Raw genomic sequence first — 16,085 nt, 5'->3', positions numbered from 1 at the left:
TTAAGATCACAAGCGTCATAAGATCCACTGATGTCAACCAGGCATAATGGTGAGGACTGGCAGGAAGTGTAGGGCAGAAGAGGCTGTTTTGCAAGCTGAGTCAAGGTCATTGCTGGAGCCATGAGCTCAAGAGTGGAATGGGCTAAACGTTCCTACCCCTCCAGGCGGGTGATCAGCTTGAGAGCAACTAAGATCTGCCGCAAGAATGTCAACAGGTGGCCTGGACCCATGTGCATGGAGAGAGAAATGTCTCCCTATGTAGGTAAACTGCATGGGCTCTGTAGCCTGATAACTAAAGCCTTCAGTTGGTTGGGCATTGAAGGTGAGAGGAAGAGAAGAGCTGCAGCACCATCAAAGTGACAGAGAAACCCTCAAGACGGCTGTAGCTGAAGAGAGGGGAGTCATGGGGGCAGAGGAACCAGTCAGCCACCTGGACACAAGCTGGGGTCTGATCAGCCTCAGCCGGGTCACCTGGAGGAGGGTGTATGATGTTGACAGACCTGAAACACCCTGTGATTCCAGGAACATCACTGAGGATGAGTGCAGGAGCATCACTAGATGTATTTGCACAGCAACAGAAGAATTAAGGAATGAATATTTCTTTATTTGTCCAAATTTGTATTTTACAAAATTTGCATTAAACCATTACATTTTAGTACAGTACAATTCATTGTTACATTTTTCAGGAGATGTTTCCATATGATTGCTGGTTCTCCTACAGCCAGTTGCTGTTGGGATCAGCAATATAATAATGTAATCTGTGCCACAGAGTCTTTTACTTTTAATAAGGATCTTCTGCTGCTTATGGAATGAATGATAATTAACAGTCTGACATTGTTAAACATTTTTCCTATAATTAGGAGTAGTTGGTATGATTTAACATATAGTAAATAATCACATTTTTATTTTATTTTTTAAATTAACTATTGTTTTCATTTTGCAGTTACATGGCAGTTAATTATACGCACCAGTCTGAGCTCTGCATTTCCCATCATTATGTTGGCTGCACTAACAGGTGAGTTTAAGTATAATTAATGGTTATTGAACATTAAAGTAAAGCAGGATAAAGCAGCAGCTTCTGGTAAAACATTAAACACACTGTGGTGCATCTTTGAAGATGCCAAACATACTTCAGTGTTTTAGCACAAACTGCTCATTTTTCATCTCATTACTGTACAGACTTTAGGTGATTCTGTTGCTCTCAGAACCTCAGGTTTTAAAATCCCTTTAAATCAGAGCCTGATTCACAGCTGAATCCCCAGCTTACTCCCCCACGCAGTAACCCAGTTAAGAGGGCCGGTCCTTAGCAGGGTGGGTAAGACAAGGCCTGACTGCACCCCATCGCTCTGCCTTTATACGTGGTCATTGGGGTCACACTTATTTGCCCCCTGGATGGAATCGTACAGACTGATTGGCTCATTTTGTTCGCCTATGTGTGTGGTTCCTCTGTCCTACTGTATATGTCCCTTATTGTGAGAGCTCAGAGAGCAAAATGAACAGCAAAATGTGCAGTTTACCAAAGCATGTTTCACTGGGCAAATATAAAAATGAACAAGTAAAGCTAGCCGAATATGAAAAAACAGAAACATGTAATATCACTTTATTAAATGAGGATTCACCATCTGACACAGAGGTAATTGTAGTTGAGGCACGAGGATCTGCTGTTATTGATACTGCTTGTACTCATACAGTGTGTCGTGAAAGTTGGTTTAAACGTTTTGTTAGTGAATTTAATCATGGTTATGACAGCAGAATTGCTTGAACTCCTAGTGATAGGGCATTCAGAGTTAATTATGGAAAAATAGTTCACTCTACTGATAGACTTAGGATCCCAGCAAAAATAAGGCAAGCAAGGTGTCGCCATGAGACTAAGTGATACCTGTCAACATTCTACTGTTACTGAACAAGACTTCTTGATTGAAAAAATGACCACACTGTCATGTTCAAAGAACCAGTTTCTCTTGCGCTAACTACCTCGGGTCATTAGTGTATTAAACTCGTAGACAAGGAAAATAGAAAGCAATGCTTTGAATGGCATAATAAAATCTTGACAGAAATGCTAATGAAAATCAAAAAAAAAAAGCAGAAAACTCTGAAAGAATTAGGAGAGCACTGAGAAAACAGATTCGAAATACTGACATAAAAAATACAGAAGGTGACACGGTTTATTACAAGCAAATGGATGTGCTGAGTGGGTGGGACCAGGCGCTGTAATTTGTCAAGACGGTATGGGTGTCTTTGGTATGGTAACTGGAAAAATAATGATGTTTTTGAAAAGGTAACAGATGTTGACCAAAAGTGCATTTCAACAAGATGGCTCTGCAGAATGAAAGATACCTCAAACAGACTAGGAGCAAAAGTTCAGCTAGTAGGTAGAAGCTTTGAAGAGCTTGACATTCAACAGCTTCTTAAAGATTGCATCTTAATCACTATAGAGTCCTGCTATATGTGATATGCCAGAATACATTGAAACAATTCATTGGACATAAAATCCACTTTTCTGCAAGGGGCTGCATTTATATTGTGATATTTTCATTCTTCCTCCACCCGAGACTAACTGTGTGGGGATGCTTTGGAAACTTAAAAATGATGTTTATGGACTTATGGACTGGATGCATCATTGTATTGGTATAAAAGAATGAGAGATGTTGTTCGTAAAATGGGGGGCAGAGTGCCTCAGGTGGATCCAGCTGTATTCTGCTTGTTGGATCAGGAATGTTAATGGAGTACTTGGATGGTACGTGGATGATTTCATTTTGGGGAGCACAACTGAGGTTGCTGACACTGATTTCTCATATGAAAGATCGTTTTCAGGTTGATAGAGAGGAGACCAATCATTTTGGTTACACTGGTATGTAAATTTCCACAGATAACAAAACTGTCTTTGTAGCAAGAAAAATATGCCGAGTCTGTTTTCCATCCACATTGCTTCCAGCTGAGCTTTACAGTGTGATTCTGTTCTTACTGAATCTGAAGTAGATCAGCTTAGATCTAAGGTTGGTCAACTTCTCTGGATAGCGAGACAGAGTTGCCCTGATGTCATGTTTCACGTGTGCTACCTAACTTACTGAACATGCCACTGTACAAAATCTGCATGAAGCAAATAATAATAATTGATACCTCTGAAGAAACTATCTTTACACCTTGCTCAACTTGCTCTTGTAGAGGAAGTTGTCTGTAAAGGGCTGCCACCCGCAGCAGTGCCCAGGGAGCTGGGGGTTAAGGACGTTGCTGAAGGTTGGGTTCGAACCAGCAACCTTCAGATTACAGGCACAGAGGCTTAGCCCACTGAGCAACACACTGCCCCCAAATAAAATTGTGAGAAAACTGAAAACTGACCACGTGAAGCTAAAGTTTCAGTTTTTGGGATACACAGATAAACTCAAGCTTGTTCATTTCAGTGGGGCATCATGGGGTAACTTAGCAGACAGAGACACACAAGGTGGGCACCATTCTCATGGGGCAGGATGGAAAGTTCTCACCACTGTGTTGGTAGTCAAAGAGAATTAGGAGGATTGTTCGCAGTAGCCTTGCCGGAGAAACTCTTTCATTGGCTGATGGAATTGAAAATGCAACATTTCTTTCTATACTGTATTCAGAGCTCATCACAGATGATGTGGACGGACCGAAGCTACCCATTACCTGCATCACAGACAATCATTCACTAGTTGATTCTCTCAGATCCACAAAATCTGTTACTGAGAAACAATTGCAGCTGGAGATAAATAATATCAAGGAACTAGTTGAAGGTGAAAGGATCCAGACTGTGAAAGGGACACCTGCCAAGAAAAAGCTTGCTTATTGCTTAACCAAGAAAGGGGTATCTGGTCTGCTGCTTGTAAAAGCGCTTTCTGATGGAGTGTGGCACTTGTACTGTGTCATCCCATGAAAAAAAAGAGTGAGATTGAGTTCTGTTTACATGTTAAAAAACATGTAGATATATATTGTAGAATGTTTATGTTGATATTAATGTTCAGACACTCACTTGCTTAGTTGTTACAGTGGTTATTAAGACTGCGCATGTGTGGTGGGGTGGCAGTTTTTTTGGTGCAGAGCTGATATTGAAGTTATTGGAAGTAAATGGGAGTAAGTCTCTGTTAAATGAACCTCTGAATACATTTGTTTTTTTCCAGTGTCTGACATTAATTTCATGGTGACTGACTATTCTTACCTAATTTCAGGTTCATTCATTAGGTTTGCATCAAAATATTCCACAACTACATCTGAGAAAGTAATATATGGATGCTTTTATTGTGAAATCCTATGCATGGTCATCTTTTTTCTTATATTCCAAAGTAAGTATGTTTATGAAAGGATTTCAGCAATATTGGGCCAGAATTACACATAAATGTCTGATTATTTGCATGATTTAAATTTGTATAATATCTGATTTGTTAACTGTAAATTTGTATCCATGGGGCAGCATGGAGGCAGCCTGCATGTGCTCCCCATGTCCTGTGGGTTTGAAACCCCCCTCATGCCTGTATGCAGTCTGCATGTTCTCCCCATGTCATGTGGGTTTGAGTCCCTCCCTCATGCCTGTATGCAGTCTGCATGTGCTCCCCATGTCATGTGGGTTTGAGTCCCTCCCTCATGCCTGTATGCAGTCTGCATGTGCTCCCCATGTCATGTAGGTTTGACTCCCCTCTCCCTAGTGTCTGTGCCCCTGCCTCCCAAGGATCGTTTGTTACCTCGTAAGACCCCTTTTAAATCCAAATGTCCAAAATTGTGACAGTACTCTACAGCGTAGTCTTAAAAACCACTGAATGCATTTGTTTTTATTTTCTGTGTCTGAATTTTATGGTGAATGACTACTCTCACCTCTTTCAGTTGTCAACATTGTGTTTTGCATGAAAAATTTCAAGGACAAAGAAAAAATATATATAATACTTGACTATGTAGTTGGAATAACTGGAATCATATATCTGGTCGTCATGGTTTCACCTATAAGTAAGTCTGTGTATAAGTTCCCATGTGTGCTGTTTGCATGTTTTCCCCATGTTTGCACTGGTTCCCTCCATGCAGGGGCGTCATGCACCTTATTTTTTGAGGGTTCACAGCTTCATATGTAACATGTATAAGTATCAAAACTTGAAATGCACTTGTAGTCTGAGCTGGGGCTGTCAGACTGAATTCCATAATCAGCTTGATTGTATAACACTTCCCAAAATATAATCATACATCTCAAATGTGGTTCCTCTGTAAAGTCAGCCTGTTTGTACCAATTAGATTGAGTGTAAAACCACACAGCTTTGGTAACCATCGTGCCTGATGGTATGTTTGTGTAGTTTAAACAACTAAAATTATCAGTATCATAAGTCAAACCATGAAATACCGTTCAGACATTCTCTCTTTTCTGCCCCTTGTTTTGCCTTCCATCTCTGAATCCACCAAATTACTCCACATGAAAGCAAAAGGCTGAATCTGCTGATACCTTATATCCCAGTCAGTGGTATTTCTGATGCCACTCTTTACTGCAGCTTCCTTGTTTGCGTCCAAAGTGTGTTTTGGCAGAGCTTCCTACTTCCACTTGAATATGGCGTCTCCTGATGTAACTGTCCCTCCCCAGTCTCTCTCTGGGAATCACTAAGTCAACCCCCTCCTCCTCTGAAGACTAAATCACCAAATCAATAGCAAAGACACCGTAGCTTAAACTCAGCACATGATGAGCTGCTCCTGGCTGATTGCTGCAGTAGCTACATGCCCATCTACAGTCACAGACCCTGTTTTGGTAAAATGAGGTTAAAAATGGCCCATTGTGTATGTGTGGATGTGAGGACTGGCACTCCATCAGGGTGTACCCTGGTTTGGGCTTGAGATATTCTCACCGTGGAACTGTACTTGAGAAGTGATGATGGATGGATGGGTGGGTGTTGTATATGTTAATTTTGTTTGTGTTGGCCGCTGGAATTTCAGAAATGTACAACATGAATTGTTAAAATATGTTCTCACAATTAATATGTACATTTAGGGATGTGTGGTTAAATGTCCAACTCAAACACTCTGAGATGTGCTTTTCATACCCCAATGTTCAATAAGGGATTCAAACCCAGAACCCCCAGGTGACAGGCCTGTGCAGCACCAGTGAACACATCTGTGTTTGTACTCTGTTTGATGTGAATTTCATGCTGACTGACTCTGCTCTTACATTATTTTAGTTGCTGTCAGTGTTTTTCTGGCAAAATATTCTGATGCAGTTTGGAAGGAACAACTTGGAACATTATTCACTATATTTATGTTTCCAATACTCATGGTTCTATTCCCAAGTAAGTACGTTTTCAGGTTTTCTTAATGTATTTATTTAAAAATAGTTTTAGATTCTGGAACTACTGGAACACTGGATTAGAATTAAGTATAGGGATATTTATTTTCTTCAGCATCTGAATTACATTCATACTTAAAAATGTGCTTTCTATTTTTAATCTGAACACAATTAGAGTACTATGATGGAATACTGAACTGAAAAACCCTTCTTTAACCTTTCATTTAAATCTGCTTTTTAAACTGGGATGCACCTTTAGTACAACATCCAATATGGGATTCAAACCCAAGAACCCCCAGGTGACAGTGCTATGCAGGGTTTTAAACACAGGATCACTGAACACCTCTGTTTCTTCACTCTTTGTCTGCTGACTGAAACTTATCTTCCCTTATTTCAGCTTGTCTCTCTGTGTTTCGGATGATACGCTCCCGAACGAAGGGAAGAAGAGTACGGCCTAGAGACATTCTTGTAGTCATGGCTTATTTCCTGTGTAAGTATATTTATGTGGATTTATTTGTTCACATTAACATTTATGTTCATTGGCACATTAAGAATTCTGACCATAGTGAGATTTAGAGCTGTTTCATTTTCCATGGCACACAGGCCCAGTGGGCAGCTCTGCTGCTTCTTAGCTCCAGGGCTGGGGGTTCGAGTCCCACCTCTGCTCTTTGTGTGGAGTTTTCAGGGGTTCAGGGCTCCTGAGTGTAACCAATTTAGTCGCACATGTGACCAAAAATCTGTCAAGTGCGACTGATTTTTTTTTCCTGGGTCACACTGTATGGGGCTATCATTGTAGCAGAATTATTTGCAATTGTGTATGGAGTGTTCTGTGACTTTATCTCAACCCGTGTGTGCGTAATCAGATTTGTGAATGTGTAAAAGAATTTGTAAATGCCTACTGAGATTTGCAAATGTGTACAGGAATCTGTAAATGTGTAGTCAGAATCTGTGTGTGTAATCAGATTCGTATGTGCAATGACATTTTCAAGTGTACTAATATTTGTACATGTCTTTATTAAATATAAAATGGTTTACATCAAGCTTGATAGCATAATCAACATGTTGTATTAGATTTAGATATTAATACACATTTAACTCGATCAGAATATGTTGTATTTATTATAACCGTATATTTAGTCCTTGGTATGACGTTAAACTGCATCCGGCCCTGAAAGCGGTCCTTCAACTTGCAGGGAAACTATTTCTTTGGGGGTTGGTTGCGGGATTGGAACTCCAGCCACCATAAAACAACTCACAACTCCTTGATTCAAACTAGCACAACGGTCTTCTGCTCTCCGTGGGAGTAGCTGCGCTCTAGCCACTTGCAGGAAGGCTGCACACACCATGAAGGGGATGGGGGAAATCCCAAGGGGGTCTCATCCCCAGACGAGTTAAAACCGTCAGAGAGCTGATAGAGTCAGGCCTGTTGGAGATCGGGGCTGGTGTGGTGCTGAGGCATCGCCTGCTGCATAGTGGCACTTGGGTCCCAGTTTGACACGACCCACCCAGTAAGATGCACAGAACGTCTTGTCTCTTGATCTTCCTATGCTGTCGGGGGAGGTTCATAAACTCCGCATTTTGGTGGCAGCGCTCTCTGAGGTACGCGGACCGGGGAGTGGCCGGATCTCTGTAGGTGGGTATACCTCCTGTTGGTCTGGTTGGTCTGATGGCTGCCATAGTCAGGGAGTAGCTGTTGCTGTAGTGGATCAGCTCCTCAAAATGGTGTCTGATGTCACTCCTTTCGATGAGCGTATTATGAGGCTCAGGCTAAGGCAGTCCTTGGGTGTCTAGGTCTCAGTGTATGTTCCAGCCATTATGAATGATCTCTTGTTGAGGGAGACATTTTACTCGTAACTTCGCTAGGTGGTTGAAGGGTACCAATGAGGTGACACTCCTCTGGTCAAGGGTGACTTCAGTGTGACCACTGGCACTGACAGGGCTGGCTATGAGGATTGTATCGGTCTCCATGAGTCTGGAGACTGGGGTGATAGTGACTCCACGTTCCTTTACTTTAGAAAAGGTCAGGGGCTGCGCATCGCTGGATCCTGGTTCCAGTGCCCTGAGCCGCATTGTTGGACTTGGTACTCCAGTACTGGTGCTGCAGCGAAGGATATCAATCACATCCTCATGGGCAGACATCGGAGAACTGCCCAGTTTGTGAATTCTGACTTGTTGTTGTTACTTTGAAGATTCAGCTTAGATCCAGTAGGCTACCACTCACTGGGAGAATGAGGCTGGACGTCAGCCAGACCAAGCTGTCTCTGATGAGTTTGCATGCAGTTTATCTGAGGAACTTGCAGACTTAGGTGCAACTGCTGAACAGGCTCACCTTGATGCACGGCTTGGGCTCTGGAACCAGTCTCCTTCAAGGGGGTTGGAAAAAATCCATGTTTTGGTGAAGCAGCTTCATGTCACACTGAAAAACTGAGAAAAATCCAACCTTTCCTTAAAATAAATTTATTGAAAGAAAAACAAATCCTTCATCAAGAAATAATACTTCATGTAGGTCGATAATTGGCACCCTTGCTTGTAAAACTTTGTACAACCGCCCCTTGCCAGTATAATCACTGAGTCTCCTACAACATTTAATAAGGTTGGAGAATATAGAGCAGGGCATCTGAGACCATTCCTCTTTACAGTATATCTCCAGATCATCCAGGGTCCTAGGCTCTCTCTTGTACGCTCTCCTCTTCAGCTCAGCCCACAGGTTTTCATTGGGGTTCAGGTCAGGGGACTGAGATGGCCATGGCAGAAGCTTAATTCTGCGGTCAGCTAACCATTTTTGGAGGAAAATTGGAGGAAAAACAGCCCCACAACATCACTGAACCTCCACTATATTTTGCATTTGGGATAAGGTTTTATTATAGCCATCCTTTTTTTTCACACTAAACCCACCTTGAATGTTTAATGCCAAAAAAACAAATTTTTGTTTCATCAGACCATTTAATTTGGTTCCAGTCGAAGTTGTAGTAATGTTTCGCAAACTCCAGGTGCTTACGTTTGTGGTTAACTGAGAAAAAAGCATTTTCTGTCATACCTTCCAAATAATATGCTAGCAGGAAGGGGTGTCTGATAGTTTTTTCAGAGACATGGAAATCTCAAGATTTTACTTGTAATTCACAGTCATCCTTGAGGATTCTTTTGACTCTCTTATGATCCTTCTCACTGTACGTGAGGGGAAAATGAACTTGGGTCCTTTTTCAGGCAGGTTTGTAACAGTTCCAGTTGCTGTCCACTTTTTTCTTATTGCCAGTAGAAATTGGCATTTTAAGGCTAAGCTGTTCTGTTAATCTGCTATATGACTTTAAGGTTGTGTTTCCACAGACTGTGCTTGCTTTGCAGAACAGTATTTCCCTTTTAAGATTGAAGTGGAGTTTGCAGGTTCTCGTGTTTGACAGATTACACTTGTACCCTGGACACCTGACATTTTACCTACTAGGATGTCATTGTGTGGACCTGATGTAGGTTGTATGGTCAGGGGGTTTGCCTGGCAGCAACACAGGACAGCCCAGGATCCCCCCCCCCCCAGCCAACACATGCCGGCCCCCACCTTCATCACACCACAGGGTACCAAGGGACCCTCTGACTCGTGGAGGCATTAGACCCCTTGGGCTGTTTTTTGGCCCCCGCTGCCCTCGGATCATGGGCCTTACTGTGCATGAGCTCACAGTTCAGTCGGGTCCTGGGAATGGCAGGATTCTGCTGAGCACACATTGCATCTCGGGGGAAGAAAAGCCCAAGGACACTTTGTTATTTAATATCATGTTATATCTGTATAGACTGATTAGAGAATGAGGGTGTCTGATTTACTCTGTTTGCCTTACAGATGATCCAACAATGTTTAACATGCTGTTCCTTGCTATTTATTCCCAACTCATTTCCTGGAGTAAAAAAATTTTTAAATTAGGTGAGTATCCCTGCAGTTTTCATACTTATTATGTGTGTAATTGGAGGTGGATGTTTCTAATACAGTTAATAACTTCTGCTGTGTGGAGGCTCAGTGTGTCACTACTGGGAGTAAGGGGGGGGGGGGGGGGGGCAGAAAGGGAGGCAGAGATCCAGCGGTGAGGAAGGAGGAGAACAGGGTTTAATAAGGTAAAATCAGGGTATGGGACAGGAACAGCAGGGACAGGGCAACTGGGACACAGCAGAACCAGGTGCAAACATAGAGAGCAAGGACTAGCACAGGTAGGGAAACACAGGCCAGGGGTTCAAGGTCCGAACGAGGACTTCTGGGGAGCTGGAGCTTAAACAGGCAGAGGGGAAAGGAGGGAACTAGAGGCTGATGCAGTGAACCTGTCAAACCAGTCTTGTGAGCTCTGAGTGGTGCAGGGAGGAGAGACTGTGAGCGCCCTCTGCTGGTTACCGGAGGTGCTGTGACACAGTGGGCAGTAATGTAACTTCACACTGAGGATTCGATTCCTGGGTCTCTGTGTGGGACTGAGCCCCAATAAGTCTGACTTATGTGTGGGTCTGGACAGCAGGGGGATGATGGATAAAAACACGTCTGTGTTCACAGTAAAAAGCGAGTTTATGACACTTTCATTGTTACTCGTCTGTGTCAGTGTGAGGGTTGAGGGTCACTGTGAATAAGCATGTAGTGACTGAATGCTGATTACTCAGTGCTGAATGTATTCGGTATTGTATTCTGATAGGATACTGAAAATGTAGACACTGTAATATAACGCCAGCAAACCAGGGTGGTGGTGTCTCCCCTATAAGGGGCCAGCCTGTCTGTGCAGAGCCCCCGTCCTCCCCCTAGGTGGCAACTCACCTCACCTATCGGTTCCAGCACTCTGCAGGCCATGAGCACTAGGGGTAGCAGTGTGTCCCAGTCATGCTGATGCTCTGCCACAAGGGCAGCAGCTGCTGTTCCAGGGTGCAGTGAAACCTCCACCAGGCCGTCACTCTGAGGGGGGAGGTGCGGGTCTTGTGTATGCGCAGCCGGCTGCGCAGGGAGACGAACACAGCAGACTCATAATTCCTCCCCTGGTCACTGTGCAGGGTCTCTGACTCCTCGAACCGGCTAAGCGCACCCTCCACTAGGGCATCTGCGACCGTCTCCCCCTTCTGGTCAGGGATGGCATAGGCTTTAATTAGCAAAAAAATAACGTCATTATTTCTTTAATTCAAAGCTCTTTTTTGCTTAAAATTAACTTCAAATTACCTTAAAGAAGATTAACAGCATGAAAAAGGATGATAAATTAAATGGACTAAAAAAAACCTTTTTTTTGTTATAGAGAATAACACTAGTAATACGCCGACAGTGTGGTTGGTTGCTGGGTTTTTTGCCTCGCTGCTCTTTTCAGGGGCCGCTTTGACACGGCTGGTTTTGTTGTCACCTGTTCTGTAAAAGTAAAATGCTGTGTCCCTTTATTAACCAATATGGGGCACAATTTGCCTTGTATTTCTTTAGATTGAAAGTGGAAACCCTAATTGCTGGTGTTTATAATAATGATAGGATAAGGCACTAGTGTGTATAATTATACACTACAAACTAATGTGATCTTTCTCTTTTCAGAATATTCAGTTCCGACTGCAGTAGCTGCTTTGGGAATGTGTGCCTGCATGATTATCAAGGATTATTTATTGTATCATGAAAAAAGGCGCTTGGAGGGATTTTACTGTAAGTATGAAACTTTGTACTGAACCATATTCAGCCTGTTTGACACTGATAACTAACAGTACATAAGTTTCCCTTTAAACTGAGTCATCAGAGTGCATACATCCATCCAATTTCTAACCTGCTTATCCTTCTGGGTCGCAGTGAGTCAGGAGCCTATCCCGGAAGCTATGGGCACGAGGCAGGGAACAACCCAGGATGGGGGGCCAGCCTATCACAGGGCACACTCACACACCAGTCACTCACACATGCACTCCTATGGGCAATTTAGTAATTCCAATTAGCCTCAGCATGTTTTTGGACTATGGGGGGAAACCGGAGTACCCAGAGGGAACCCCACAACGACATGGGGAGAACATGCAAACTCCACACAAATGTGAAGCCGTTGTGAAGCAACAGTGCTAATCGCTGCACCACCTTGCCGCCCCATCAGAGTCCAATTAAAATCTATTCTCAAAGTTAAATTTTATGTCTAGTTTAAAATGATGCTTACAAAAATGCTTATTCAAAAATACATTTTATAAAGTATTTTTCAACTGGGCTGTTACTTAAATATTTTCCCAATTGCCTTTTCCTCATTCTCAAAACTATAAAAATTGACTTGCATTGTGCATAAAAGACTTCACATCCTTGAAAAAGAACCTGAGGTTGATACATTATTACAGTTTATCACCATGAATGTCTCCCTTAAAACCTTCTTATCTATGACCATGAAGATACATTATTACAGTTTATCACCATGAATGTCTCCCTTAGAACCTTCTTATCTATGACCATGAAGATACATTATTACAGTTTATCACCATGAATGTCTCCCTTAGAACCTTCTTATCTATGACCATGATGATACATTATTACAGTTTATCACCATGAATCTCTCCCTGGTATTTTGCTGCTTATTCCTGGTTCTTTGGAGGCTCCATGATGAGCCATAATCAGCCCTTTATTTATTCAGCAAGATCCTCCCCATGCGGCTGAGACTGCAGCCTCTCCTAAGTGTCGCCTCTCCTCCCTTCTCTCTCCTCAGCTGCCTTACAGCCTCACATCAGACTTTCTCCTCATCATCCTGGTGCCTCCTGGCCTCGTCTCCCTATAATTGTGCTATAAGCTGTCCTATTGTTAGCATTCATTGCTAATTGTTAGCATTCCAGTCGGACTCAGTATAAAATGGTGGGAAAGATGATAAACCACATAACATTATACACCAGACCTTCATGGGGTCACAGAGCCGGGCTTCCTGAGTGACCCTGACAAAGGCCAGAGCCTCAGTCACTCTGCTACATCCTAGAAAGTACAGCTCTGGATGATAAACCACATAACATTATACACCAGACCTTCATGGGGTCACAGAGCCGGGCTTCCTGAGTGACCCTGACGAAGATCTATAGCTGTCCAACATCAGATTGTAATTATATGGCATGTGCAATAATCACTAAGGGCCAGCTACACAAAAGACCTTAAGTGTTCCCCTTTAGTGTGACATATTTTGTTAAGTTTATTGCACAGATTGCCTTAAAAGGTTTCCTTAGTTAAGGAAAAACCTTAAGGTATTTACTGCATTGAAAGAGATTTTGCAGCAGTACAATTGTACAGTTACTATGGAGTCTGTTTGTTTGTTTGCACTCACACATTTTCGTGATACATGTCACTGCCTTCGTTGTTAATTTCGTTGACGATTTGAGGATAACTAAAACAAAAATTTGACTAAAACATATTTTTATCAGGGGGCGGCATGGTGGTGCAGTGGTTAGCACTGTCGCCTCACACCTCTGGGACCCGGGTTCGAGTCTCCGCCTGGGTCACATGTGTGTGGAGTTTGCATGTTCTCCCCATGTCGTCGTGGGGTTTCCTCCGGGTACTCCGGTTTCCCCCCACAGTCCAAAAACATGCTGAGGCTAATTGGAGTTGCTGAATTGCCCGTAGGTGTGCATGTGTGAGTGAATGGTGTGTGAGTGTGCCCTGCGATGGGCTGGCCCCCCATCCTGGGTTGTTCCCTGCCTCGTGCCCATTGATTCCGGGATAGGCTCCGGACCCCCCGCGACCCAATAGGATAAGCGGTTTGGAAACTGGATGGATGGATGGATGGATGTTTTTATCACCACTGCATCCTTAGCTGAGAAAAGCGAGGATTGTTTGTCATTGTGTTCACTATGAATGGGTACTTTCCACTTCAAGAACAACTACTGAGTGGAGTGAGTGGAGCTTGGGGCAGAAGACTGAGGTGTCCTGTAGACACATCCAAACCTCTTATGGCGCTAACAAAAGTCATTTGTGCCACTCTTAAGGGAACTTTAAGATATTTCTTAAGTATAAGACCAAGATATGGAGAAAAACTGAAGTATTTAAGTCAATATTTTAAAGAAAATGTAAGAGGTGTTTTGTGCAACCAACTTTATTTTAAGGAAACCTTAACTCGGACTTCAAAGGAAATCTTAATTTAACATGTTTTTTTGCAACCTGCCCCAGGTTATAATAAAGGAGTCATTCTGAAACCCACAATTATCTCCTTGGTTTTGTTGATGTTGAGCACCAGCTTGTGATGATGCTCTGCATGGTCCTATAACAGCCAAGGAGCATGAGGGCTTTTTACAAGAGCAGCTGCTCCCTGTGGCTCAGACACTGATCCCTCATGATGTTCCCTTATTCCAAGATGATAATGCCCCCATACACACTGCTAAACACATTCAGGAGAGGTTTCATGAGCACCAGGATGATGTCAGATACCTTCCTTGGCCTCCCAGCCACGAGATCTTAACACCATTAAAGTTTTATGGGAAGTTCTGGAGCACAGTGTGTGAAGGCAATTCCCACCTCCTTAATGCTCCAAAGACCAGGAGGCTTTTCTCTCTGAATGGCCCAGTGTCCCACTGCACACATCAGGATTCCATGACCACATTGTATGAAGATCTGAACCTATTACTGCAGCTAAAGGAGGCCAAACTCCTTATTAGGTCCTTGAGATTAATATACTGATGTATCCATTATTTTGCCCACCCCCTGTAAGTTCCCACCCCTCAAAGATATAACAGCCAGAAGTACACAGAGGGATAATGTTTAATGGGGCATGTTGTATGTTATGTTTATTTAATCTGTTATTTTATGTGTTTTATTGCTTTTCAGATTTTGCCCAGAAAATCCTTCTGGGGATTTTCTTCCTGCTTCACCTGATATTAAGTTTCCTGTATGTAAGTCTGATTTTTGAACATGACAAAGGTAAGGAAAACCTTTAACTGTAATGAAACCATTTGATGGTGGTAGAGCTTTAACTGCCAATAATTTGGCAAATGACGTTTCTAAAATGTATTTTTAACCCAGGAATATATTTTGGGATGCTATTAACTATAATGCAATATAATCATTTCTAGTTTCAAAGCATTATTGAATTACACCCTGCTAATAAAGACATATCCTTTGATGTAATCACTAAAAAACAGCTGTAAGCTGTAAAAAGGGCATTTCCAGTGATGGAATGATTTTGTTATTAAAATTGTTCTGTGTGTCTTCAGAGATGATGATTTTATTGGTACAAGAAGTTGATCATTTTATGACTAACCTTTGTTGTATTAGAAACTGAAATTAACTGCAACTAATTCTGGCCACAGGACGACCTGTAAAGATCTGCGAGTTTGTGTTTGTCTACATTCTGACTGTAACATTGCTCTTTCGATTCTGGAAGCGGGAACATTTACTTGGTACATTTTAAAATTATTTTTTAAAAAACCTTTTTGAGAAGTTGTTTTAATATTTTGTTTCACAAACCCTCTTTTATATTTATAATAAGAGATTATGAATGTTTTCTTATTTTTTTTATTATTTTGCATTAAAAATGTTTAAGTTAATGAAAATGCCCAATGACAGATTTAGGGCTGTTTGAATGGATATATAGCACCATGACAAAGTATTTGCTCCCTTCCTGATTCCTTTTTTTATTTACTTATTTTTTTATCACTTATTTGTCTCTGATCTCTGAAAAAAATAGCATAATACAAAAGACAACTTAAGTAAACATAACTCAGTTTTTAAATAACCATTTGGTTCAGCTGAAGGAAAAACATTCATCCATCCATCTATTTTCCAAACCGCTTATCGGCGTATTGGCTAAATGGAAACAATTATGTAGAGAAGATTTCTCCACAGTGATGCCAAAAAGGGGGCAATTATTTTGTTACGTGGCTGATATGGGTGTTGGTGAATATAAAT

At 42.1% G+C, this 16,085-nt stretch overlaps 2 protein-coding genes across 4 annotated transcripts in view; both read left to right on the top strand.

The window, feature by feature from the left end:
- Positions 1-16,085, top strand: part of LOC125705360 (uncharacterized) — a 311,911-nt gene that overhangs the window by 98,229 nt on the left and 197,597 nt on the right. The window lies entirely within an intron of this gene.
- The window catches only part of LOC125705352 (uncharacterized), a 148,972-nt gene that overhangs the window by 123,338 nt on the left and 9,549 nt on the right, over positions 1-16,085 (top strand). For 2 of the 3 annotated variants that reach the window (XM_048971885.1, XM_048971886.1), the window contains exons 7-15: positions 944-1,015; positions 4,182-4,295; positions 4,831-4,950; positions 6,159-6,266; positions 6,660-6,752; positions 10,089-10,169; positions 11,784-11,888; positions 15,006-15,098; positions 15,488-15,577. In XM_048971885.1, the coding sequence (XP_048827842.1) occupies positions 944-1,015; positions 4,182-4,295; positions 4,831-4,950; positions 6,159-6,266; positions 6,660-6,752; positions 10,089-10,169; positions 11,784-11,888; positions 15,006-15,098; positions 15,488-15,577 (876 nt within the window). The remainder of the gene's footprint in view (positions 1-943; positions 1,016-4,181; positions 4,296-4,830; positions 4,951-6,158; positions 6,267-6,659; positions 6,753-10,088; positions 10,170-11,783; positions 11,889-15,005; positions 15,099-15,487; positions 15,578-16,085) is intronic. The other variant, XM_048971887.1, reaches the window with a different exon arrangement.

Source organism: Brienomyrus brachyistius, chromosome 12 (assembly GCF_023856365.1).
Source record: "Brienomyrus brachyistius isolate T26 chromosome 12, BBRACH_0.4, whole genome shotgun sequence".
Taxonomy (NCBI): domain Eukaryota; kingdom Metazoa; phylum Chordata; class Actinopteri; order Osteoglossiformes; family Mormyridae; genus Brienomyrus; species Brienomyrus brachyistius.
This window is presented reverse-complemented; position numbering and strand designations above follow the sequence as displayed.